At 30.7% G+C, this 27,051-nt stretch overlaps 1 protein-coding gene across 4 annotated transcripts in view; it reads right to left on the bottom strand.

Annotated features, from left to right (window-relative positions):
- Positions 1 to 27,051, bottom strand: part of LOC142328094 (uncharacterized) — a 75,221-nt gene that overhangs the window by 33,651 nt on the left and 14,519 nt on the right. For all 4 annotated transcript variants that reach the window (XR_012757185.1, XR_012757186.1, XM_075371585.1 and 1 more), the window contains exons 5-10: positions 24,528 to 24,737; positions 23,330 to 23,443; positions 19,222 to 19,454; positions 17,573 to 17,654; positions 16,347 to 16,525; positions 15,430 to 15,556 (exon numbers count right to left, since the gene is read on the bottom strand). Coding sequence is in view for 2 of the 4 variants with exons in the window: in XM_075371585.1 (XP_075227700.1) it covers positions 15,430 to 15,556; positions 16,347 to 16,525; positions 17,573 to 17,654; positions 19,222 to 19,454; positions 23,330 to 23,443; positions 24,528 to 24,737 (945 nt within the window). In the remaining 2 variants the exon portion in view is untranslated. The remainder of the gene's footprint in view (positions 1 to 15,429; positions 15,557 to 16,346; positions 16,526 to 17,572; positions 17,655 to 19,221; positions 19,455 to 23,329; positions 23,444 to 24,527; positions 24,738 to 27,051) is intronic.

Below are 27,051 nucleotides of genomic sequence, written 5' to 3'. Positions count from 1 at the left end.
AAAATAAAAAATAAAAAAAAATTTAAAAAAATAAAAAATAAAAAAAAAATTTAAAAAAATAAAAAATAAAAAAAATATTAAAAAAAAAATAAAAAATAAATAAAAAAAAAATAAAAATAAAAATAATAATAATAATAATTAATAATGATCAATTTAATATCATGGATAATATCACGGAATACCGACAGTACTGATTATTTAGAACTGAAACAATTATTAATTAATGCATTTAATGTACACTCTGCATCACATAGATTGTCTTCAATTTGGGCAGTTGATGCAGTCACAGTTCAACAAGTATGAAAAGGAGGTACAAAAAAAAAACGAATATGGAAGTATTATATTTATTGGAAGAATACACTGTACCTTGCAGTATTGTTAAAGAACACATGATTCTAATATAATTAAATTTAAAAAAACACACCGAAAGTAATATTATTTTCAAAAATCATTATAGCTGTGCAACATCCTTTCTTTCTTATCTAAAACCGGAAATTTGACGTACTTGCGACAGAATGTTTTATATGAACTCCATTGCATATACAAATGATAAAACACTGAATATATTTTATTACAATGATTATGTAGATAATTTTATATATGAATTAATTTTTTTTAAATTTATTAACACGTGCTTAGGAATTAATACATCATAATTCTTGATAAAATTAGAATTACAACACCGTTAAAGAAAAATTCTTTATGTACAAAAATAAATCTATTAGCGATTATTAAGAAGAATACAAAATTAGTAACTTTAGACAATCAACAAAAAATCGTTAATAAAAAAATGATGGTAGAATTACTAAAAGAAATTCATTTAAAAAACTTTTACAAATATTTTATAAGCGTAAAAATATGATAAATAAAAATCGAATTATGCTAAACAAATTATGAAAAATAAATATGCATTTTCAGTTATTAATTTTTTGTTTTGTTTTGTTTAACCTACGAAACCACTATTAGGTGGTATCGTTTCAGAGGATGAGATGAATGATTTGTAGCGAGTGTGAAAATGCCATGCCTAACCGGAATTCGAACCTGGAATATCCGGATTAAAGGCGGACGCTACCACTTGCACCACGAAGGCCGGCGCGAGAAAATACCTTACTCACGAGAAAGTATACGTAAAATAACGAAATACAAACAAGTAAAACTTGAACATCGTGATTGGATTAAGAAAATGTTCAATTTAAATTATTCAATTAATATTTAAAGCTTTATAAATTCAAATTATTGTACGAAAAACATTTTCATTATGTATAATAGATTCTATTAACAATGGATAGTTCATTGTATATCAGTGACTGAAATTGTTAACAAACATCTTTCAACAATTTAAAAAATTTTAAACTATATTTTTTAAATTTCATTCCACAATGAAACGTTTTGATGAAATAGCGATTTCTGGGAATGCTTTGGAAAAATACCGGAAAAGGGTTGATAGTTTTTTCTTTCAAATCTGCCATACGGTTTTTAAACAGGAATTCACTGGTGCCGGAACTCTGTTTCAGTACTGCTTTTTAGAAGAAATAAAAAATTGTTCTTTCAAATAATTTTTTTTTTAACTTAAGTCTGGCTATGTTTTATTTTAACACAAAACATATACTTCAAATTATAAAAATCAGGTCGTATGAAAATGGTCTTTTGCTTTTGGATATTTGTAGGCGACCAGTAAAAGCCCACCGGGCTAGTTTAGTGGTTAACTCGTCATCGCATATCAATTGATTTTGAAGTCAAGAGTTGTAAGGTTCAAATCCTAGTAAAGGCAGTTACGTTTATACGGATTTGAATACTAGATCGTGGATACCGGTGTTCTTTGATGGTTGGGTTTCAATTAACCACACACCTCAGGAATGATCGACCCGAGACTGTGCAAGACTGCACTTCATATACATTCAAACATATCATTCTCATTCATCCTCTGAAGTAATAACTTACGGTGGTTCCGGAGGCTAAACAGGAAAAGAAAGTAAGCGACAAATAAGTCAATAAAAATACAATTAACAAAAAAGTTACAAATTTAACACGAAAAAGATTGCTTCTTATCGATGTGGACATAGAAATGAATGTACATTTTTTATGACATTATCATGTAGCCTGTGGTTGTGGACCGTATTCTTGCGGCCGGTGTAATACAAAATCCAACATTCCGGTACTGGGAAATTTACGAGTACACTCCTGTTTTAAATATTAATCGTATAATTATGAAATATTTAGAGTACAATTACGAATAAGATCAAAATGTTCAGGCAAAAAAAATTTGGGTTAATTTTGATTAAATAACTTAAATATCTTAAAATGTATGAAGTATTAAAAGTATAATTAAGGGGATAATTTATCTGAAATTCATATTCTGATTACTACTGAAAAAAACAACCTAACGGCTTTCATATTCCTTCTATTGACTAAACTAGAAAAGGGGACGAACAAGCAACGTTCCATACACACGCGGAATAAAAAAAAAATCTACCTTCCACCAGTACACCAGGGTCGAAACTGCGGAAGCGACAGTGATGTCTCTCCCACGCAGCCTCGTGTGCAGCTTTCTATGTTCGCATGCGCACAACAGCCAAAAACCACGCCGCTGGAACTGTGCAGCGCACAGTACTATTCAAAGATTTTTGTATCTTTTTCATAATCTGAAGGATTTCTACTGACATTAAGCATAAGGATTATATATTGTACAACTATAAAGAAAAAAGGAATCATTATATCAAATGTTATTGATAATATCAAGTGGAATAGGGGCTGCTGCAGTTCCACAGTACCTGTACCTGAGCTGCCACTCATGAAAATTAAACTAATGCTACTTTTCAACCAATCTTTGGCTACATTTAGGTAACTGTTTCATTCTTCTTTGAGCTTTCTTATTTCACTAGTAAAGAAATATTCACCTCGTAGTCTGAGCTATTCTTGAATTGCCCTTTTGATCTGCTCATTAATGCCGAAATTATGCCTCGTAATAACTCTTTGAGAAGACCAAAGAAAAAAGTTCTGTTGATGCATGTCGGTACTGTAAATTAGCGATCTTGCTGGTGTAGCAACACCTCCTAAACTGCCTTTTGAATATCTTTCCGTATTTTGATTGTACTTTTGAGAGAGAACAGAGACGTTCCTCCTTATTGCAGATTTCACTTTATTTTCTAATAAAGAAAGTGAAATCATTATATAAAATAAAGAAAGTGAAAATTTCTATATTATTCACTGTCGATTATAAGTTCTTTTAAATAATTCCAACAAATATGGGCCTCTACAGTTCCAAAACATTGTTAGCATCACTTTATCGACTGGCGCGTAGGTTTGAATTTTCTTTCTTGAGGGACGAAATGGGATGATTTTATTCCATTTTCTGGCCTTTGGATTCCGGCCCAAAATAATAAATCCAAGTTTCATGATAAGTTATTATGCAATCTAAAAAATCAGCCCGCTAACAGGTTCCACAAGATATTATTAGGTGTGTATGTGTTCTGCGCACTACCGACTAAACCTCCATCATTGGCTATCCACCCCTCCTGGAAATCACTTATGCACCATTATTTCAGGAAGGAGGACTCGTCCGCTCACACAATCGGACACCGCAATTAAGGAACACAAATACAATCACATACTCAACACAAAGATACAAAACATAAGCAACACTAAGACACAACACAACACAATTACACCCACACACACAGTCGGCCCTCACAGACAAACACCAAACACATACAACAGTCAAAACAGATTGCAATACATGTACACGCCACTCACGTACACGCTCACACACACAGCCAACATCATGCACATTCTCACTACTTAAGACGTACTAACACAGAACTTACCATGACGTCCACAGTCTAAGCTTCAGAAGAGAGGAACTTACTTACAGGTCAGTGCCAGCGGAGTGACCATGGCTTCATTGCATCCAGTCGCCCCCCACAAGGTCAGGGCCCCCCTAGACACTCGACTGCAGCTCTGTCAACTGCACAGCAACCCTTCGGCTCGTATCTATCTAATTGTCTACAACTACTTTGGCAAATCTCGCCACTGCGTTCCAGTTCTCTTCTTTCGCTAACATAATCTGCTTAAGTCTTCAGGTAAGAACATATCCCTCCTGCCCGTGTACAAGATTTTGCCACGCTCTAGTTCAAAACGGCGACACCGGAAAAAGACAAGGTCTCTTCAGTTCCACAAACAGGGCAACTGTCCGTATAATCGAGTCCAAATCTAAACAAATAGGCTCTAAAGCCCTCATGGCCCGACAGAAGCTGCGTTAAATTGAAATCTATCGAGCCATGAATTCTCCGGACCCATCCACCAACGTTCCCAATTAATCTATATGTCCACCTGCCTTTCGCACTGTGGATCTATCTCTCCTGCCACACCCCTATCAACTGCTCCATAATATCCAAATTGATAGTTTCTTTTCGGCAGCAATTAGTGGTCCGCGTTGGCCTAACCTTCTCCATTTAGTTATCTCTGGGTCAATCGGGAGCAACCCAGCTATCACTTTGACCGCCTCCCGGGATACGGTCCTTTAAGCAGCCACCATCCGTAACAACATTTCCTATGAAACGACTTCAATGCTCTCATGTATCTTCCGTATACAACAACATCTGCCCAGACTTCAGCACCATACAAGAGCGTGGCATGGGCCACTCCTGTCAGTAGTTTCCTTCGTTGTTGACCTGGTCCTCTACAATTTGGCAGAATCCAGACTATGTATCGCATTACCTTCTCTGCCTTTTCAGTAGCTTCGAGAGCATGCCTACTTCTTTTCAATTATGGAATGACCCTAATAAATACAATTTTTGTTTCTTAACATGAGATACATAAAACCAATTTTTTTTTTAATTCATAATTTTAAAGAAGTCAGAATTTTTCCAACACCCTACGTTTTTAAAAATTACAAAATTTAAATTTTGAAAATTGTTTTATCAATTTTTAACCGTGAAATAAAAACTTAAGTCATAACACACATAAACATCACATATCATGACATATCTTTCTACTGAAGCGTTCATTTAGAAGATTCATCATGTCTGTACAACTGAAAACAACAAGAAGCTTTTTGGATTTGATGATAGCCTACTGCTTTTAACAGTATAATCTCTTCAGTCAGTATGATAACTATATTAAGTGAGTGAACAGTGAAGTTTCACATAAGTGAGTGATTCGCAGTTTTTTATACGTTTATGTTGAGTTCACTATAATAAAATCATATAAGAAAAACATTGCAATTTTAATTTTAAAAAAAACTTATAAACTGATCTTTGACTAAAAGCTCGGTGATCAGAATAAGATTGGCTCCTCATATAGTAGATAGATAGTAACTTTGCGGTCAACTTGGGAGGTTGGCTAAAAACCATACGAAAGGCCACGCCATTTGGTCTGTCTATGTTTTGATATGAACTAAAAGATCACTTAATCGATCGTCATTGTTATTTAACTAATGCGTCTGGAATTTCTATAGACCCTAAACTCACTGTACTCTATCTTTCATTGCCATCTGAACTCAGGCTTATACCTTACAGTTAATCCATTTCAGCTTTCTGAGGATCTTGAAAACTTGTTTCGTGAAAACAGTGATGAAAAAGCGAATATTAAAGAAGAAGAAATGATTTAGACTTTGAATTACAATCCAGTGAACCAGATCTTATATCACAAGGTGAGCTAAATAATTAAGGTAAAAGATTTAAACTTATTAAAAAAAAAAACCAAGTGAACTTTTAGGCTCAAGATTGCAAGGTTGAGTTATTTAAAAAAGAAAAGGCTATCGAAGCGAGAGAAATATTTCATTCAATACTATAATGAAGAAAATTATTTAGTATACTTACAATTATTGATAAGCTTATGTTACAATTAGGGCAAGTTCGTGAACCTGAAGGGTGGTGTTTTTTCATCAATTTCTCCAAATATAGATTAAAAGTTCTGCTTCACAATAGTAATAAGGAACCTTCTGTACGAGTCTGTTATGGAATTAATATGAAAGAAATGTATTATTAGAAACGGAACTGAAAAAAACTAAATTATAAAAATCATAGTTGGAACATGTCTAAAGATTTAAAAGTAATACCTCTTTTGTTAGGAATGCAGTGAGAGTATACAAAATAAAACAGTTGAGCTACGAATCAGCATTATGTAGTAAAACAGTAAAGGAAAGATGAGATTCCTGGTGAAAAAAAAACATTATTCATGAGTCTCTAATTAAACCAGAAAAATATTTTTATGTTCAATATCTTAATATTTTATCAGTGTAATTAAGAATAAATCTCTCCAATAAAACAAGATGGTGTGTTGGTTTGTTAATTGTATGTGCTCATATTTTTATTCATTATTTTTAGCTGCTACTGGCGCAGAGCAGACCAATAGTGGTGCAACGGGCGGCTGACCGCAGCACACGAATCGCACGAACGATTCATTCGTTCAAACAAATTATACTTCTCGAACGATTCATTCGTTCGAATGATTTATATATACCTTTTGATAAGAACGATTTATCTAAAATTATATTTGTGTTTTGGAGATAAAAATGAAAACATTGAAGTTAGAGCTGTGTTAAAAAATCACAACTCAAGAAACAGCTGAAAATTATCAGGATTTTGAAGCTTTTCGTTGTAAAATTTTTTGTTTTTGTAAGTACGCTAAATTCAAGAACTTTATTTAGTTACAATTGGCTAAAACATTTAATAAAATCACCTATAATTAAACATAATCATGGAATAGTTTCGCGGCGGGCCCACGCCAGCCTTTTTTTAATATTTATAAATTTATATATAATTTTTTTTGTGTTTGTTCTCCTGTTCCCCTGGACGACTCAACAATCAAGTATTACTCAGCCCAGGAGAGTGTCTTTCCGACTATAATGAGCCTCCCCGCCTACCGGCAGTACGTCCAGCATGGCAAATCGGTTCACCGGTTCCGGATCTTTTCCTTATATTCATCTTGACTTTGCCTCTAACCGCTATGGCCAGGGTCACCGGGCCCAGCTATGCCGTTCCCGGGCCCTGGTCTCAGCCGTTATGTGTTTTTTTCTTAAAGTAACTTCTCCCACTTCTTGAATCCATTTCCTTTGCTGGTACAATCTCAGCTACGAATCTCTCTATTGTCAGCCATTCCTCTTTACCTCTCAGCGTATACTTTGTTGTTGTAGTTTCCGGGGCAATCTCTTGTATGTTATATCTTGCTTTTAAATCCTTCCAACGCGCACATTAAAAAAAGATGTGGCAGGGAGTGTCCTCTTGACCGCAGTACACACAATTTGGGAGGTCCCTTCTTTTAAATTTGTGTAAGTATACACCAAATCCTCCGTGACCGTAAGATGGGACAATGGGAGACGCAAGGTGCATCAGTGTCTATATTTCCCTTCGTGTGTTAGTTTTTGGTTAGTGTTCTTCTCACAGTTTGTTTATGTATTTGGCTTTTGTTTTTGTATCAGATTTTGTTTATGTTTAGGTGTATGTATATTTTTATTTTTAGTCTGTGGTTTTGATTTGTCGGTTGTAGAGTCTAGTGTTAAGAGTTTTTATTTTCTTTTCTTTATGTTTTGTTTTGTTTTTAGTTAGGGTTCGTTTTTGTTAATTGTCAATCGGTGTTGCGAGTTGGGCTCGTCCCCTTTTACCGTTTTCGGGTAGGTAGGGCAATTCAGTTCAATCGGTATGGTCTTCCTTAAGACTATCGGTTAGATTTAATTACGTTAGTGTAGTACACTGATGGGAATGTTATTTGTGGCATTCGCATCGTTGGCATCCTGACTGAGGCGATTGAGACTGGAAGATGTTGCTGAAGTGTTGAAGAGGACCGCCGGTAAAGCCCCTATTGACTAGGTATGGAGGGGGTGGAGTGGCAACCACAACTGCCAGGAAGGATTCTTCCTCTTCGGGGTTAGGATTTATAGTTAAACAAAGAAAAGGTAAAATATTAGGAAAGTAGGGGAAAAGACGATAATTCTTAATGTTTTCAATAAATTTCGTGAAAATGCCCTAATTTAGAAATTAAACTACAGAAGCGCTTATATCTGAATTCACGGATGCGTCCATTTCAAGTATTGAGAGATCGCGAACTGGGGTAGTATACACGCCAAAAAAGAAAAGAAAACGCCCAAAATCCAAAGTAAGCCAATTTGATGATTTCAATAAAAATGCTGTCAGATCCAAAGTCCACGGGTTCCTTTTTTTAACGTGAATCGCCCATACTCGATAAAGTACTTTTAGCTGTTAAAGTGATCCGGTTTTACTGAAACATTTTTGAGCAGTTTACATAAACTTCTTTTATCAATGGGTTTGAAACTTGTAGGAAAACGTAGAAATAGTTTTATAATTGATAGAGATGACGTAAAATTTGGCGAAGGAAATATTTGAAACAAATTAAAAGGATTGAGAAAAATGAGAAGCAATATTTTTTATCAGTATAAAATTTGGTTGAACGAAGGTCATTCAGTCGATAAAGTTTGTTGTGACACTTCCATTAAGACATCTAAACAGGGTTTCCTGTTTAATTTTTAGTACCGGTATAAAATTTTCAGTAACAAAAGAAAACGGTTGATTGTAGGTCATGTAGGGAATGCAGATGGATTTGTTAGCAGTGCAATATTAGTTTTCGGATCCAATAAAATAGGGTGATTACACAAAGATATGAGTGGTAATTTTTTTACAAACTTGTTTAATACGATTATGAAATTAATTCCACGGAATTGTATAATTGTTATGGTTAATGCAACATACTGTAGTGTAAAATTAAAAAAACTCCAATACAGCACGGCTAAAAACGAATATAGTATCGTGGCTGAGGGAAAAACAAATCCTATTTGATTCTACACTTTTAAAGGTTGAGGAATTTAAAAAAACAATAGCAAATCTTTAACAAATATGTAATCGATAATAAGGCTGAAGCAAATGTTAATACACTAATACTGCTTTCACCATACCACTGCAATCTGAATCCAATAAATTAGTGTGGAGTTAAGTAAAAGGATTTGTAGCTCGGAATAAAAAAACTTATAAATAAGTGAATGTAAAGGCTTTACTTGAAAACTGTATCGCTGAGGTAATGGCAGGTGAGTGGCGGAACTGCGTTAAAATGTGTTGCAACAAGATAAAATGTGGAAGATGATTATAATGGTTTTGGTTTTGATTTAGGTTATGTAATCTCATAATCGACATTAATACTATCAGAGTATATAATAATTTCAGAGTTTACTAGTCGGTATAGGTTAAATTTAATAACTGTATTGAGATTCGGTAGAAAGTTATTACAATTTAAAATTAATGCATACAGGAAAAACTAATATGCAATTTTATAAAGTTAAAATTTTAACGTATTCTGATTAATATGCACAGAGGTACAAATATTATCAGAGGATGTATAAATATTATCACCTCTAAAAATAATTCTCTTTTAATATCAAGGTGCATGTGCGCGCGCGAACCTTGATTTATGTATGATTAAATAGGTAGGAGTGTAAAAAGTAAAATAAAGGAAAGATTATATTTATGTTTTTAAAAAGAAATTGTATTTATTTTTAGTAACGATCTGTTTAAAACTCAAGAGAATAATTTTGATAATTAATTTCTCAAAAGAGAAATTGTAACTATTTTTCTGGTTTTGTATAAACATTTTTTTTTTTAATAACAGAGGTCAACCTCTCAGAGTACGCGTGCAATAAGGATTGTCCAGCAGATATTATTCATGTATGCATACTTATACTTACATAATAGAAAAAGAGGTAGAAACAAGGTGTAAATGGAAAGAGAAAAAAGAAATAACATTATTATTTTTCCTCATATAACTTAGAAATGTACATACAAAAATATACTTTATTCTGTAAGAAATGATTTGAGTTTTAACTTGAGCGATTCATATTAATACAATGTATTCATAAAAGTTACGTAACCCAAAAGAGATTGCTACACTTGTAAGTTTTTATTACAGGATTCCTTGAGAGGTAGATATATTGCTGAGACTGTACTAGAAAACAATAACCTAAAAATCGAATTGTGTGTGTGTGTGTGTGTGTGTGAAGTTAGCATGCTTGAATCTATTCCATATTAATTTCAATAACAACAAAACTACACTAGTACAGTTCAAAAAATAACCACAACAAAATAAAATAAAATATTATTATTTAATGATTCACATAATTTAATTAAAATATTTCGATTTTCTCAAAATTTTCTAATACTCATTTTCACTGTACGAGGCTGTTAACTAGGATCGTGTTATAGGTGATGAAAATTAAATCCACCTAATCTAAGTCTCCAGATGCTAAATGCACATTCGGTGCTGCTTTTTAATTAAATCGAATTAATATATTTTGAAATACCTGCAGGCGGATTGACTGTTGACTTTTGGCTATTGAAGTGTCCATGTTTATAATTCAGACTTTACGAATTTATATATTTTGAAATATTTGCAGAAAGTTGGCCGTTGACTCTTGGTTGTCTCTTGGTTGGTTGTCGTTGACTCTTGATAAAGACAGAGGATATAACATTTTTGCATCATGTTACTCTTGGCTGTTGAAATGTACATAACATTTTTTTATAGTGTTACAATCACAAATCCAAAATCCATTTTTTTTTTAATAATAATATACGTTGAAATATTAAAATGCAGTTAAAAATATTGAAATGTTAAAGATGAGGTGTTAAAATGAGAGACTTATCTTGACTTATATGATTTTATTATTATATCTAAATATATATTAATAAAATATGTATATAAAAATATTTAAATTAAAATAAATAATAAAAAATAAAAATTAAAAGAAAAAAATATTATTTTGAATTATTTTTCTAATAATCTTTCTCTCTCTCTCTCTCTCTCTCTCTCTCTCTCTCTCACTCTCACTCTCACACTCTCTCTCTCTCTCTCATCATCATCATTTGTCACGCTAATTTTATTAGATACACCTCACTTTTCTTTTTTTAATTTATTTTTTATTTTCCTGTAAAAGAAATAATATTACACGATAAAAGAAAATAATAAATAAATAATTGTTTGCTTATTGAAATAAAACAGAATTATAACAAAATTAATGTACAAGATTTACATAAAACTAAACTAACTATACGTTCGGGCATCATCGCGCATCCGTTTCTTCGGTTGATTTCATGAATCCAAGGAAAAGTAATACAGATTAATTTTACATAAAAACCAAAGGCAGGCTACTCAACAAAAAAAATTGGCTTTTACTAATTAAAATCATACATTTCTCAATCTCACTGCCCGCTAAATTTTGCTGCATCGCGGACATAATTAACCGATTTAAGTCCATCTTCTCCATTTAATACACAAATTATATCCTTAACAACTAATTCAATTCGAACCAGAAGATCCTAATATTTGGAGAACCCAACATGAACCTAGAAAATGTACTTTTAATGGTTACAAAGGAAGCCAACGTGTCTTTCAACCTCCCTATTCGGCAAACTGTTTAAGAGTAGCAGCCTACTTCTTGCTCTGAACAGCGTATTAATAAAATTTCTGATGTTTAAAAATCATATGTATTTAGATGATCAAATCTAAATTTATGATATATGGCGTGATACTATGCCCGATTAACTCTCTCAAACCACACTTCTTTGCATTTCTCATTCATTTTCTCTAGAATAACACTAAATTGACCATTCCATCCGTCTTGTCATCAAACTAAACATCATTTCTAACAATAATCACCGTTTAATAATAAAGTAGACGAGCATGTTCAGTATCGTCCTCTAAATCACCTTTTATCTTCAGAACTACTCGACCGATTTTGAACAAATTAGATCAGATTAGTTCTATGTATGGGGCACTGATGCCATTAAATTTCAACTTAAAAGGTCAAGGGGGTGAGGCTGTAGAGCAACGTCACCCTCAGTATCTCGAGATTTCGCCTGCTTAAGATCTTATTTTTCTTAGGAACATTTGTTAACAATTAAAAAATAACAATATTTCCATAAAAAAGTTTTTGCAAATCTCGCCCCCCCCACCACAAAAAATGCTCTAAATAAACTAGTGGCTAAGTGGGTACACTGCGTCATTTAGTACCCCTTCTCATCACAAGTAACGCTAGTGTAGCACTGACGTACAGCTGCTGTAGTCGTATTTATCAGAAAAAAGGACCCGTGACAGGAAAGTTCTACAACTGTGTTGTCAACTTTTTTTGTTATTTGTGTGAATATGTATTATACGCACTTTTTCGTAATGTTTTACTGATAATGATTGTTTAATAATTGAAATGGCAATCTTTTTTGTTGCTTTTTTACTTTATTTGAGCGTAGGGTTTTAGGATATATTCAGTTTCATAAGGGTCATTAAGATTTTAAGTAAAATTTTTGTTAGCAATTTTTAAAACTTACATCTTATTTTCAAATTTATCTCAATTACCGTTGTAAAATAACTTTGTATTCGCATGAATTAAATAATTTTAATGTAATTAATTTTTCTTTACACGAAGAAAAATTTGTATTATCTAATTTTGTCTAAAACTATTTTATAAGGTAATTTTTTTAAATAAAAAAAAATAAAAAAATACAATTATACAATTGATAACCTAAAAATTTTAAGTCCTAATGATATTGATACCATTCTCCAATTGGGCTATTATTTAATTAATAAATGTAGAAAAATAATTTTTTATACTTTTATTTTTCTGTTGCAAAAAATTATAGTATTTTTAATTTATTTCTTTTTTTTTAATTTAACCACGATCTTATATAATATGTTATATTTTTATATTACCCTATTTAGTACATTTATGTTTTTATTTTATTTAATAAAGTATTAAATAAGTATTATTTAATAATTAATTAATTAATATTTCATGTCAGTTTTTCAACTGAAAAATCTTTTAAAAGTTAAAAATATATATATATATGGAAAAAAGATTTATCGTAACGAATTGTTGTAAAGGAATTTCAAAAATAAGATTCAAACATATACCGCGTAGAAAATGTAATATAGTGTAAATATTTATTTATATTAATTAAATCGATTTATGAATAATATAACGTAAATAAATTATATAATTAATAATAATATTAACAATTAAAAAGTAGAGGGAATTTTAAATTAATTATTATCCAATATAAATGAATACATATGAAGGAAATACGATATATTTCATTGAACGGAGGGAAATTATATATTATAGTAAAGGGAATTTTGCATCGAGTACCCTGGGCGTCCTGGCCCACACCATTTTCGCCCGACTGAGAAGGGATTGAATCGCTCGCTGGTCGAACATAACGTTAGGTTACTGAGAACTGTGTGTATTGTCTGTTGCTTGTATTGTGTGTGCATGTGTGTATGAAAGGCACTACAGTAAAACGAAACATCGACAGTTTTTATTCGTTACAACACAATCATTTATTTATATTAATACGCTTAAGAAATATTTATTACCGTAATATATTACATATATTTAATAAATTGATTATGTTGTGTTAGTGTTATGTTTTATTCGATTAAATGTTATTCTAAAATACCGGGAATAGATTATACAAACTGGTGTGTAATATTTATGAAAAAGGGGAATTTCCGTCAGACTTCAAAAAAAGTGTTATAGTCATGATACCAAAGAAAGCAGAGGCAGATAAATGTGAAGAATACAGAACAATTAGTTTAACTAGTCATGCATCAAAAATCTTAACTAGAATTCTATATAGAAGAATTGAGATGAGAGTGGAAGAAATGTTAGGAGAAGATCAATTTGGTATCAGGAAAAGTATAGGAACAAGGGAAGCAATTTTAGGCCTCAGATTAATAGTAGAAGGAAGATTAAAGAAAAACAAACCAACATACTTGGTTTATAGACCTAGAAAAGGCATTCGATAACGTAGACTGGAATAAAATGTTCAGCATTTAAAAAAAATTAGGGTTCAAATACAGAGATAGAAGAACAATTGCTAACATGTACAGGAACCAAACAGCAACAGTAACAATTGAAGAACATAAGAAAGAAGCCGTAATAAGAAAGGGAGTCCGACAAGGATATACCCTATCTCCGTTACTTTTTAATCTTTACATGGAACTAGCAGTTAATGATGTTAAAGAACAATTTAGATTCGGAGTAACAGTACAAGGTGAAAAGATAAAGATGCTACGATTTACTGATGATATAGTAATTCTAGTCGAGAGTAAAAAGGATTTAGAAGAAACAATGAACGGCATAGATGAAGTCCTACGCAAGAACTATCGCATGAAAATAAACAAAACAAAAGTAATGAAATGTAGTAGAAATAACAAAGATGGACCGCTGAATGTGAAAATAGGAGGAGAAAAGACTATGAAGGTAGAAGAATTTTGTTATTTGGGAAGTAGAATTACTAAAGATAGACGAAGCAGGAGCGATATAGAATGCCAAATAGCACAAGCTAAACGAGCCTTCACTAAGAAATATAATTTGTTTACATCAAAAATGAATTTAAATGTCAGGAAAAAGATTTTTGAAAGTGTATGTTTGGAGTGTCGCTTTATATGGAAGTGAAACTTGGACAATCGGAGTATCTGAGAAGAAAAGATTAGAAGCTTTTGAAATGTAGTGCTATAGGAGAATGTTAAAAATCAGATGGGTGGATAAAGTGACAAATGAAGAGGTATTGCAACAAATAGATGAAGAAAGAAGCATTTGGAAAAATATAGTTAAAAGAAGAGACAGACTTATAGGCCACATACTAAAGCATCCTGGAATAGTCGCTTTAATATTGGAAGGACAGGTAGAAGGGAAAAATTGTGTAGGCAGGCCACGTTTGGAATATGTAAAACAAATTGTTAGGGATGTAGGATGTAGAGGGTATACTGAAATGAAATGACTAGCACTAGATAGGGAATCTTGGAGAGCTGCATCAAACCAGTCAAATGACTGAAGACAAAAAAAAAAAAAAAATAGTAAAAATAATATTTAATTAAAAGTTTATTCAATTTTTTTTCTTTTTGAGTTTTATTTTTATAAAGAATATAAATTATTTTTCCATGAATATTATGTATATTGTTTATTTTACACGACCTATATGAAAGAAGGGCAATATTTAATAACATTATTACAACAAAAATTTAAGTAATAATTAAATTTATTTCACGTAAAAATATATAAATAAAAATGTGTTTTAAACAAAATTCTGAAGTTGTTTTTAATACAACTAAAAATATCACAATAAGTTAGTATGGAAAAATGAACACTGACAAACATTCAAATATCATTTTCTCAAAACAAACTTTTTGCAATATTTCCTTATTCCACCCAGCTTCTTAAAATATAAAAAATTTTATGGGCAACTATATTTTTTAAGAGAATTTAATAATCTGTATTATGGTCGTACAGGAAAATTATTCAAATGAGATTAAAAAATCTACTCAAAAACTTTAGCAGTAACGTAATTATAAAAAAATAAACATATTTTTAAATGAGGTGTATTTTATATACTTCTATTAAATACCTTTGTTTAAAATAATTATATATACAGTTACCAGAGCTAAATCATTGATTGTCTGTTTAAATTTAAGGATGTCTGCCTCCAGTTGCACCATATGGTCTGCACGCTTTCTTGCTCTTGCAAGTTGTTCTTCTAACATCTCTCTTGTTTCTTCTAAAACTCTGTAAAAACATTAATGTTACATCAAAAATTAATCATTAAATATGTAAGCTTCAAAATTTAATATACTATTTAGAAAAAAAAATGAATATGAATTATAAAGTAAAAAATTTACTTTAAAGAAAATCATGAAAAGGTAAAATACTACCTAATGCTACAATGGAGGTGGACAAAGTCTATATAGTCAGCTGAACATTTGAGAAAAACGATTTTTGGTTAAGAAAGTACAAATGTCAAGGAGTAAATTAAAGATTTATGGAAAATCCCATTAAAAGCTGATCTACACAACACAAATGAAAACTTTCATCACCAAAAATATTATGTATATTTTAATAGTTTAATGAACAAACAATTTATAAATTTCATGTAGCATAAGTTAGAACCAGTAGAACTAAATAATTTTTCAAATTACTTCAGCAAAATGAAATTAACAAAATTTAATTATGCCACACCATCCATACATCACCTAGTTTCTTTACCAATACTTTTTAACATAATTTAAGAAAAAATAAAAAAAACACTCAAATAATTGATATATATATATATATATATAAATTAAAAAGAAGCAAATAAAAGTAAATAATAATATATTGATTGTGTATTTAATTATGCCTTAAAGTAATTAAAACTGTGTGACGAGTTCATGAATTTTTTAAAAATGTTACACACATTTTGAATTACTAAACATGTAAATATAAGAAAATGATCCTGTAAATGACTTAAAATGACTAATCTTTGTGTAGTTTTATAAACAATAATGTTTTCATTAAATAAAAAAAATCATCAACAAACCTGTTATCTTGTCTAAGTTCTTCTACTCTAGATCTATAATATTCTAAATCACTTAGTTTATCACGATATCTAGCAACTTCACTTTCAAGTTTCTCACAGCGTTCAGCTCTTTCTCTCAATGCATCCACTTCATCTCGGTATGCTTTACCAGCTCTAGCAGCTTGTTTTAAGTCTTGCATCTAAAATAATTAATTTAAATTAATAAAAATAAAATTACAAATTATTATGAAAAAATATACAATATATACAAAACAATAAAGAGAACATTTTAGTAATAACAGATCATGCAGCTACCTGTTAATTATTCGAATCGATTATTTTATAAACGATTACAAACAGAAGACAGTGAAAAGATTTGAAAAGGCTTAGCGATTTTTACTTCATATTTTTTGAACTAAGATAAACAGCAAACACAAAAAATGAATAACAGAAAAATATTAATCTATTAACTTACGGGAGAGAGGAGGAATAAAATTAATGCTATTGTTAATAGCAGTAATATGAAAAATACATTACAATGTTAAAATTTTAATGTGTTATAAATATTTATCATTTATATTACATCACATACGCACGTGTGCACACACACACACAATCATTTCCTCTAATTCCTAACTACAAAAAAGTAGATTCTACAGTCTTCTTCATTATTTCCCCTTTTTTTCATATCCGAAGTGTTTAAGCATGGAAAGACAAATGAAGCAATATACTGGAATTATGAACAGTTTTTTTTTTATTATACTCAAACTTTTAAAAAATTTTATCTCTTAATTATATCATATAAAAAGCTCAGTTTCCTTTTTTTTGACAAAACTGTAGCACCTCCATAGCTTAAAAAAATATATCATACTTTTAAGGATAAAAATTTCTTCCATACAGCATACAAAATAGGAGAAAACACTATACTCACAGCTTTTATTATTTCAGTCCCTTCTACATTTCATTTCAGCAATATGAAATCTTTAAAGTTTAAATTGAAATGTATTTGTTAATATAATTATTGTACATAACTATACTATATCTACTTCTAAATAACTTTGTTTTTATATTGACTTACAAAAAGAGTAAAAAAAACTTGTACAAAATATATACACTTACATTAATAAATGGATAAAAAAAAATGTCACACTATAGCTCTAAACAAAATATGGAACGCTAACTAATAAAAATTCTATGTTAATAACAATGAATTTACAAATTAATAAATTATTATTTTATTTAATTACCTCAGTCCTTAGTTTTGAAACTACAGCTTTATTATGTTCTAATTCTTCCCTAGTTTCAGCCAAAGCTTCTGATTTCTCCTCACTGTACAAAAATAGTTATAATAATAAAAAAGCGCTATTATTTTTTTAAAGCAAATTGAATTCAATTTTTCCAGATAGAAGGAAATTTTTTGTATTTTTTTTTATAGGATGAAAAAAAATACTCTATTATATAATACAACATATATTTTAGATTTACAGGACAAGATTTAAGTTTGCAACAAATCAAAAATCCATCTACATTCAGTAATGAACCACAACTTAGCAAATAAAACTGAATTCTAAAATACAGTTTATAAATTTCAAATAATTAATTGGCATGTTTTGACAGAGTGTGCGTAGACAGCACACTCAAGTCATGCAATATGTTAATGTTCCAACATCTTAACTGAAGTTAAATAGCACATACCACATGTTTTTTTTTCTTTCCCAGGAAACTTTCAGCACTAAATGATGTTATCACAAACTCTGCTTTCTTGAAAGATTGCCTTTCATTTCAGAGTTTTTTAATGATAGTAAATTTTCTTTTTATTGGAAGAATAAAAATATTCCAGATTATGCCATATTTCATGGCATAATATGAAAATACGTTATTTTCATGGCATATTTTGTCATTGGCAGATTTAATAATCTGCCAATGACAAAAATAACTCGATCTTTTCCAAACTTTCATTGATTTTCTTTCTTTCAGTTATGAATATATCACATTATACGCAAGCGTTCCACTCATATTCACGTTGAACTAAGTTGAAAGAAATAAATACTTGTCGGAGATTAATTAAAAGAAATGATAGAAAATGTCTATGATGACAGAAATAGAAACGACTGTCATTCTTTATAATACACTCACATCTCAATAAAGAAATCATTTTTATCTTCAAAAATCTATTTTCAAGTTTTGCAGTAAGGACTTATACTTATTATGAGATATTCTTATAAACAAAATTCTTCCGATTCTGTATGACCTTTGTAAATAAAAACAAAAATAAATCTTAAATAAAAATGATCAAATTATTAAAAAACTGTATATCTTGGACCTTGAAAAATCTTTGAAGGCAAAAAATTGTAAAAGAAATCTTGGAAGAAGGGAAAACTCTTTAAGATCTTGAATAAATCAGAACAATGCTGATTTTCAACCTTAAATTTCCTTTCAAGAAAACTTGTCCCGTTTCTAACCTGGTTTCATTCATAAGTGCATATTCATCACTAAATATGATCACACTTATAATATAATATTAAAGTATGAAGGGATGTAGTAGTAAGAATCTAAGAATCTGAAACATTTTAACTATTTATTTTGTTTTAATTCATAACATAGTAATTATAATTAAAATAACCTACTCTGAAGGAAAATTATCTTTATTTGCATTAAGAATCAGAAATTTAATACTAATATGTAATAAAGCATAAAATTTGTAGCGTGAACTAATCCAAAATTATAATAACAAAACAACCAAACTACTACAAAAATACAAAACAACTATTTTGCTTTCAGTTGTAAATATAGGATATAAGATCAGTTAAAAATGACTGTAAATCTACAAATTATTTTACTATGAGAAACAATTCTTTTATGGAATAAACATAAAATAAAAAAAATATAAACATACAGTTCTTGTCTTAATTTCCTCAATCTAGCTTTCCAGTCAGCTAATTCTACAGCAAGATGTTGATTTTCAGCAGCAGCCCCACCCCCTCCACCAGTACCATGAGATTGACCACCAGAACTGTTTCTGTTTACAGAGCCACTACCATCTGAACCAGAGCTGTTGCCACCAACACCACCACATGAACCAGAAGAAACATTACTGACCAGTTTCCTGTCATCTTGACTGGCCCAGTACTAAAATAATCAACAACAATAAACTAACATAATTTATTTGATTTTTGAAAAAATAATAAATGATCTACTTATAAACTTAATCTAATGCAATTTTTCTTATAATCATTTATTATCGTATATATAATTTTCTTTAACATGATTATTAAAAATAAAATTTTTAATTTCCGTACTATAATATATGAATTGTACCAATAAATTATTTCTTTTAAATAAATTAAATTTAAGTTTTTATAATTTCATTTAGTAAATGTTTCAGACATGTAAACAGTTTGGGAAAAAATTATAAATACTCTTTCATGCACAAGCAATATGGGGAAAAGTAACATTTAATAAAATGCATTCATTTACAGCCCACGCTGCCTTCCCTGTCTGCCACATAATTATTTTAGTTCACGCTCTCAAAAAACTGTTTCTTTACTGCATATTTGTTATTGTAATCTCAGATATATAAAAACTAATTTAAACTGTTCTGTTGAAATGCAGATAAAATACTTCATCAAAATGAATTTTCAAAATTTTGAGATAAATTTTTTAAATGCAAAATCGTTTTGCACTTGGATGTTAACAGATAATTATCCAGTTAACTTCTAAATAGTCAATTTTCTTTGCAGTTTTGAATAATTCTTTTGTATAATTCATATTTTTATCCAATTATCTCTGATTTTTAACAGTGATACATAAATAAATTACGCATTTGATAGAAAACTTCTGCAAAGTTTTCATTATTATTATTTTAAGATAAAATATCCTCTACGACAACAAATATATTTTATCAGTTTTAAAAACTTCAGTACAGCAGATAATTTTTATTTTAATAAGTTCTAAACATTTTTATCAATTGTTTGATTTTTTGTTCTCAGAATGTCAATTATTTAACAATGGTGATACTTAATCTACTATAACAATTACTTAAATTATTTCTATGGGTTGGGCGGGATGTCCCTTTACACTGTAATAAATTCAGCTTAATCGAGCTCTACTGCTGCCAATTCTCATCGTTGACATTGTTCAATGCTGCTGGAAAAGGCAGGGAGAATAAACTGTGTTGTGGATCGTCTGGTATGCTCATTCGTGGTGGGATGACCTTAGTCACAGTTGGATCTGGAACAATGGTGGATATGAGTGCATTCCCTGTCAAAGAGCATGCGTTTGTTAGCATGTGTATGGAGCCATGAATGACCACGCACTGGTAACATTAGAGAACATTATGAATAACTTCTGTGCGTTTTGGAAAATCATCACCATTATGACAAACATTACCGACATGGGAGAAGGGTTTTTCAACAGTAAGTGTTCTTGATGCACCAAGCAGTAGGAAGCTAAGCCCTCAAGCTGAATGTGAGCTGCTGTGGAGGCATCAATTCAATGATTACTGATGAAATCAATGCACAAACATTCTGCAGAGTTAGGCATTCCAAGATCGATAATGCAAGACCTTATGCGGAAGGACTTGAAAGTTAAATGTTTTTTTACAACCACAGTTAATGAGTTGAGTGACAATGATCTTCATTGACGTGTTTATGCATGTCAGTTATTGCCTGAACGTTTTCTGAAGGCAAACAATAAAAAGAACATTGTGTTCTCTGATGATTGTGTGACATTTCAATTTCTTTAATACAAACCATAAAATCTACATGACAAATAAAACACCTTGCTGTGCAAAGATAAGCCCACAAGATCTGTTGAAAATTGATAGAACTACATAAAGAAAACCAAAATAGATAGCTAATCTGTAACTTTACACTGTATATCCCATTCTTTCTTGTGGTGGATGATATATAAAGCATCCGAGATACAAGAAGAACCAGTGAGTTGCTTTTTCTCACAGTAATGATATCAAGTATACTGCCAGTCCTTATAGTGATCACAGTTGTGGCACTATAGAGCTGAATATTATCTACATTTCACACACCTGTGTCTACTGATATGAACCATGCATGAGGGTGGGCTGATAAGTTTCCAGCTTGATAAAGAAAACAACATTTTTTGGGGTTTTTTTAGTTTTATTTTTCAGTATAATCTCTACAAAGACTAATGCATTTTTCATACCAGTCCTCTAATTTAGTTATACCATTTTTATAATACGATTCGTCAAACTCCTCAAAATTATTTGTATACAGCATCAATAACTTCTTGTTGCTCTTAAATTGTTGTCCACCAAGCCATTTTTTGAGGTTAGGAAATAGGTGTAGTTGCTTGGTGCTAAATCTGACAAATAAGCCAGATCAGCAAGCAATTCCAACTTCAGTTGTTGATTTTAGCCACTATGACAACTGATGAATGTGCTGGTGAATTTTCATGGTGAAACAACATTTTTTTCTCGCTAGATGTGGTCTTTTTTAACTTCGCCGTTCAAATGCTACAATAAGTTTGCATAGTACTCTCCAATGATAGTTTTACCCTTTTCAAGGTAATCAATAAAGATAAACCCTTTAGCATGCCAGAAAACAGTCGCCATACCCTTGTTCGCTGACAAAGTTGTCTTTGCCTACTTTAGGGTTGGTCATCTGTCCCTGTCCACTGCTTTGACTGTCGTTTACTTTAAGGAGTGTAGTGTTGGACTCAAATCTTATCCCCAATTATGAATCGACGCAAAAATTCAGTGTGGTTCTGCTTGTAGAATGCCAAATTCACGCCTGAAACAGTTTTCCATTGCAACTTCTGCCAACATGACATCCACCTTGTGCAGAGCTTCTCCATGTCCAAAAAATTATGTAAAATATAACCTAGACGTTCTTTTAATATTTTTAACAGTCTCAGCTATCTCACACATTTTTAATCTGTGGTCTTCCAGCATGATTTTATGGATCTTTTCTACTATTTCAGGAGTTGTCACCTCAGCAGAGCATCCAGAGTGTGGTTTGTCCTCAGTGCTCTTATGACCATTTTTAAATTCAGAAATCCAGTTTTTTATTGTTAAATATTATGGAGAAGAGACTTCTAGTGCTGAATCCATTTATTCTTTGATTTGAAATGGCATTAATAATCTTTCAAATGGAAGTATTTTATAACCACACGTTTTTCCAATTTTTCCATTTTTGTGAGAATAACAAAGGTGTGTCTCACTTCAAATGCTATCAAACATATACTAACCAAGATATTGACCTGAAATTACATACATACGCTAGTGAAGGATAGTATTATAGAATGCTAGTAAGATGTTAGACCTGCTGGTGCCATTTCTATATCAGGCTGGAGACTTGTCAGCCCACCCTTGTATATAGCGCAGTGAAGAAAGCAACAGCAAACCACTTTACTCATCACTTTCCCTAGTAAACTGGCATGGAATGTCTGTTTTTCTTGAAAATGGTTATATCATTGGGAGTGATTTTCTCATATAAGGTTGCCTACAATCATTACCGTATAATATAAACACATGAGCACTTTTGTGATGCACTACCGAAGTTCTGTTATGGGTAAATAAAGATGTGGCCAATTCATTGCTGTCAATGGATTATTGTAAAATCGGTCAACTTATCACACAAAAGAAAACTACTGTTTTAGATAACGAATGAGAAAGAAAATTATTAGATAAGAGACCAAAATGTTAAAGACTGTATATTTTTGGTTCCTTCTGCTTATCTCATACATTGCATTCATAGTTACTATCTATAAATAATACTACAGGTGATTTACAATATACTTGTATAATATTAAAAATTTATAAAGGAACAAAAAACTTACATTTATCTATATTATTTTAATAATTATTTATAATTTAATTATACATACAGCTATGCAGTAAATTTACCAATGTAGTAATAGCAATAATAGTTCATTAAGAAAATGCTAAGTAACAAAGAAGAAAAGAAAAAAAAAATAACTAAATTAAATAAAATACATTAAGCTTAACTTCATACATTCATATAAAATACCTGAAGATAACGGTCACGTTCTTTAACAAGTCTTCTAATATGATTTAACATTAAATCAGGTGGGATACTTTCACAACCCTCCTGGGTTAAAACAATTTCTTGGCTTTCAGTCACCTAAAAAAGAAATTAAAAATTTAGCATTAAATTTCAGCATTTATTAACTTTTTGCGACTTTTTATACCTAATAGTACTATATTAAAAATTGTCATCTATTAAATAAACTTCTTTATGTTGTTTTTTATATAACATCAAAACTACACTGATGGAAGCCTTCAACCCTTTTGGAGGATTTCTGCTACTTCTTTTTTTTTTTATTGAGGATAGAGTCTGAATTAAAGATGATTAGGACGTTTGGAACTCACATGTGCCTGTAATACTGACAATTATATCTCTAATTTTTTCCGGCAATATTTTTTTTTGTTTATTTCTTGTCCTATCAAGAAGTAGAAGCCCATAAATTAATAATTTTTATTAAAGAAAAAATGTAAACAAAAAAAAAAGTTAGTTCATTGTTGGCAGTGACAATACAACCTTACATCAAGTTGCCTATTATTATTATTTGGCTACAGTTTCTATTAGACATAATTGTTGAAAAAATAAACGACATGGTTCAATAGTGAAGTAAATTAGAGACTAGTTCAAAATGTCAGAGAGAAAATTTAAGAAAAATTTCTACCAAGCACAGAAAAAATGAAGTAATTGTAGGCAATTCCGATGGAAACAAAAGAATGAAAGTCATTGTTTAACAGATAGCTTCCCATTCATGTTTAAAATAAAGGTAAGTCATGTAGAAAAGAAAACTGTTTATACAAGATGTATAAGTGTGATAAGATACAATACTTCATGTATGACACCTTCAATAGCATGACAGAACCATTACCTTGATCTGAGCCAGAAGAAAAGGTTCAACAATTTAAAAAAAGTTAGAACAAGAACACTAAACATATAGATTAAATGAATATAGCGAATACTGAATGATTTGAAATGATAAATTCTCCGTTATTACTAGAACTCAATTGATCTGATGAATTTATTTTGTTATGTTAGGATGAATACACTACTTCATCATGTACACTTCTTGAACCCAATGACCTGATATAAATGTGATTCTTCCGACCAAACAATATGAAATATCACAAGACTCATATCTGTATACAAACTGTATATTTCTATAAGTTTAATTAATAAAATACTGAACCTGTTTTATACAGTCAACAAGAGCATGCTGTGCGTCAACAGATAATGTTTTTATCTGCTCAATAAAAGTTTGCTTGTTGGGACATTGGACTGCACAACCAAGCAGAAGAAGCAACAATAATTTCATATGTTCCAGTCCCAATCGGGAATCTGGTTCTCGACCAAGACAAACACAATCTGGTACGGCAACAACCAGCTGACACAATTCCTCCTGTAACATAGTCATATATCAAAACATTTATAATATTATACTGGTAAATTTATGTTTAATAATCGCAATAAAATAATCTTTATAATTGTGCACAATATTTTTTTATACAAATAAATGAAATGTATTTTTGCCAATCTCTTTTTATATAACAGGTTTTCTTTAGTATATTTTAACTACAATGATTATTACCAAAAAATGCCAACAGAATTAACTGGTTAAATCTAAAGTGCAACCAGAATTATTTAACTTTAGCAAAAAGTAGGACTTGGTATATAAAACACAGCTTTTATCTGTTTTCATTTTATCCACATTTTTTCACAATAGCTCATCTCTGAGATGTTTCATATATATCAAGTCATAAAGTTTATTATCTACCAACAAACCTTTTTATTTAATAATAACCTTTTATTATTGTATAGAAATTAACAATCAAAACAACATGCTGAAAGAATATAAATAAACTGACTCTACACATTATTTATAATTTGATCAAGATGGCTAAATGAATTAGCGCTATTTAAAATCTAGGCAACATTTTTCTATTTTTTACTCAATTCACAGTCATCATCCCAATAATGCCAATGTATTTTCTTGTGTATATCATGACAGAAAGTTGTAACTAAATGTTGAATTTTTTTGAGTAAAGTGATTAAATTTTCTGGTAACTATTATACTGTTTAGTTTCATTGTTTGATGTTAATATTTTCTTTCTTCTTTTGGTAGAGCAGTTGCCAGAACTAATAAAATAAATATATATCTAAATATTGTGAAGCACAGAAAAGCTTCTAGTAATGGAAAGTGCAAGAAGAAGAAAGAGAGAAAGAAAATGAAGAATGTAAATTGAAAAATAAATTTAATAACAGAAAAATAAAAAACATAATATCAAGCAGAAATAATGAAAAGAATGTCTAGAAGGTTTCAACAAAAATGTTTGACACTTAGATGAACAAGATCATATATCAATGTTTGTCAAGACAAGCCCTAGGTGCAAGGGTATAATAATGTTGAGGACCAGCATGTGATAACATTCAAAATCAATGCATGATGATAACAGTTGAGCAAACAAATGAAGAGTGCTTCACAGGCACATACTCCTTTGTGATAAGAGTGCAACAGTGTTCTGCTCTGCAAGTTCAATAAGTTCACTATGAACAGGGATCAAGGTGTCATTAATCACTGATAAAAATACAAGCTAGGTTTCCTTCACAAATAATAGAAGTAAGTAATTCTTATATAAAGTTCATTATTAATTTTGTAATTGTAATTCTACTCCCATAATCACTTCTAAATATTATATAAATTTTCATTTGGTTTGTAAATTTCATAATAGAATCAAAATTATTGTTAGTTACATATAATTTACTTATTTTGTAGGTAGTAAGACACTAGAGTTAATAACTACCATTAAATCCTTTAATCAGGCATCTTGCTTTAAGTACAATTTTCAATGATTATTTTTCCTTTTATTTATTTTATTTTTTTAAGAATTCTAATTGTGTGTAATCTCTCAATACCCTTTATCAGCCCAATAACACACTACAATATACTAGTGTATTTATGAATATATGTGTGAGTGAGTGTAGATACAAGGGTAAATCAAATAAAAACTGGAATTTTTGTTGTTGACACATGGCTAATGGAGATGGGCGTGGCTTCTCAGTGTTCTACATAGGGATGTGTGAAGGGGATCCTACTCTTAGAAAGCCAGCTCACTACTTTTTTCTAGTCAGTATCACAATATCACAGCAGAAGGTATCATCGCATGTTGCACTAGTGTTATTATTAAATTTCTAATGGCAGAGGGTGTGAAACCATCTGAAATTTTGAGAAGACTTCAGGTAAAGTTCGGAGACAACACAAAAAGACTCAAGTGTATGATTGGCATAAGTAGTTTATAGAAGGATAAGAACTAGTTGAAAATGAAGGCCACCAATGTCGCCCGAGGATAAGTGCTACTGCTGAAAACATTCTCATGGTTCATCGCCTTATCAAGGACGACCCTTAATTAAGAATTACAGAAATTGCTTCTGAGATTGGAATAAGTTATGACAGTGCTTAGGCAATCATTGAATTTAAAAAAATGGCAGCACAATGGGTCCCTCATTGTCTCACCAAAGGTCAGAAATTGGCCACTGAAATTGGCCAGGGGTGTGCCAAGGGTTTTGAGTTGTTACCAAGCCGAAGGAGAATTTTTTCTACATCAAATCATGATCTGCAATGAAAACTTGGGAGCACAATTACATCCCAGAATCAAAACAGGCTATGGCAAAAAAGTGAGAAACTGTACCCATTAAAGCCAAAACTCGACTGTCAG

Source organism: Lycorma delicatula, chromosome 7 (genome assembly GCF_047948215.1).
Source record: "Lycorma delicatula isolate Av1 chromosome 7, ASM4794821v1, whole genome shotgun sequence".
In the NCBI taxonomy this organism is placed as follows: Eukaryota; Metazoa; Arthropoda; class Insecta; order Hemiptera; family Fulgoridae; genus Lycorma; species Lycorma delicatula.
The sequence above is the reverse complement of the archived record's forward strand: the minus strand, read 5'-3'. Positions and strand labels throughout refer to the sequence as shown.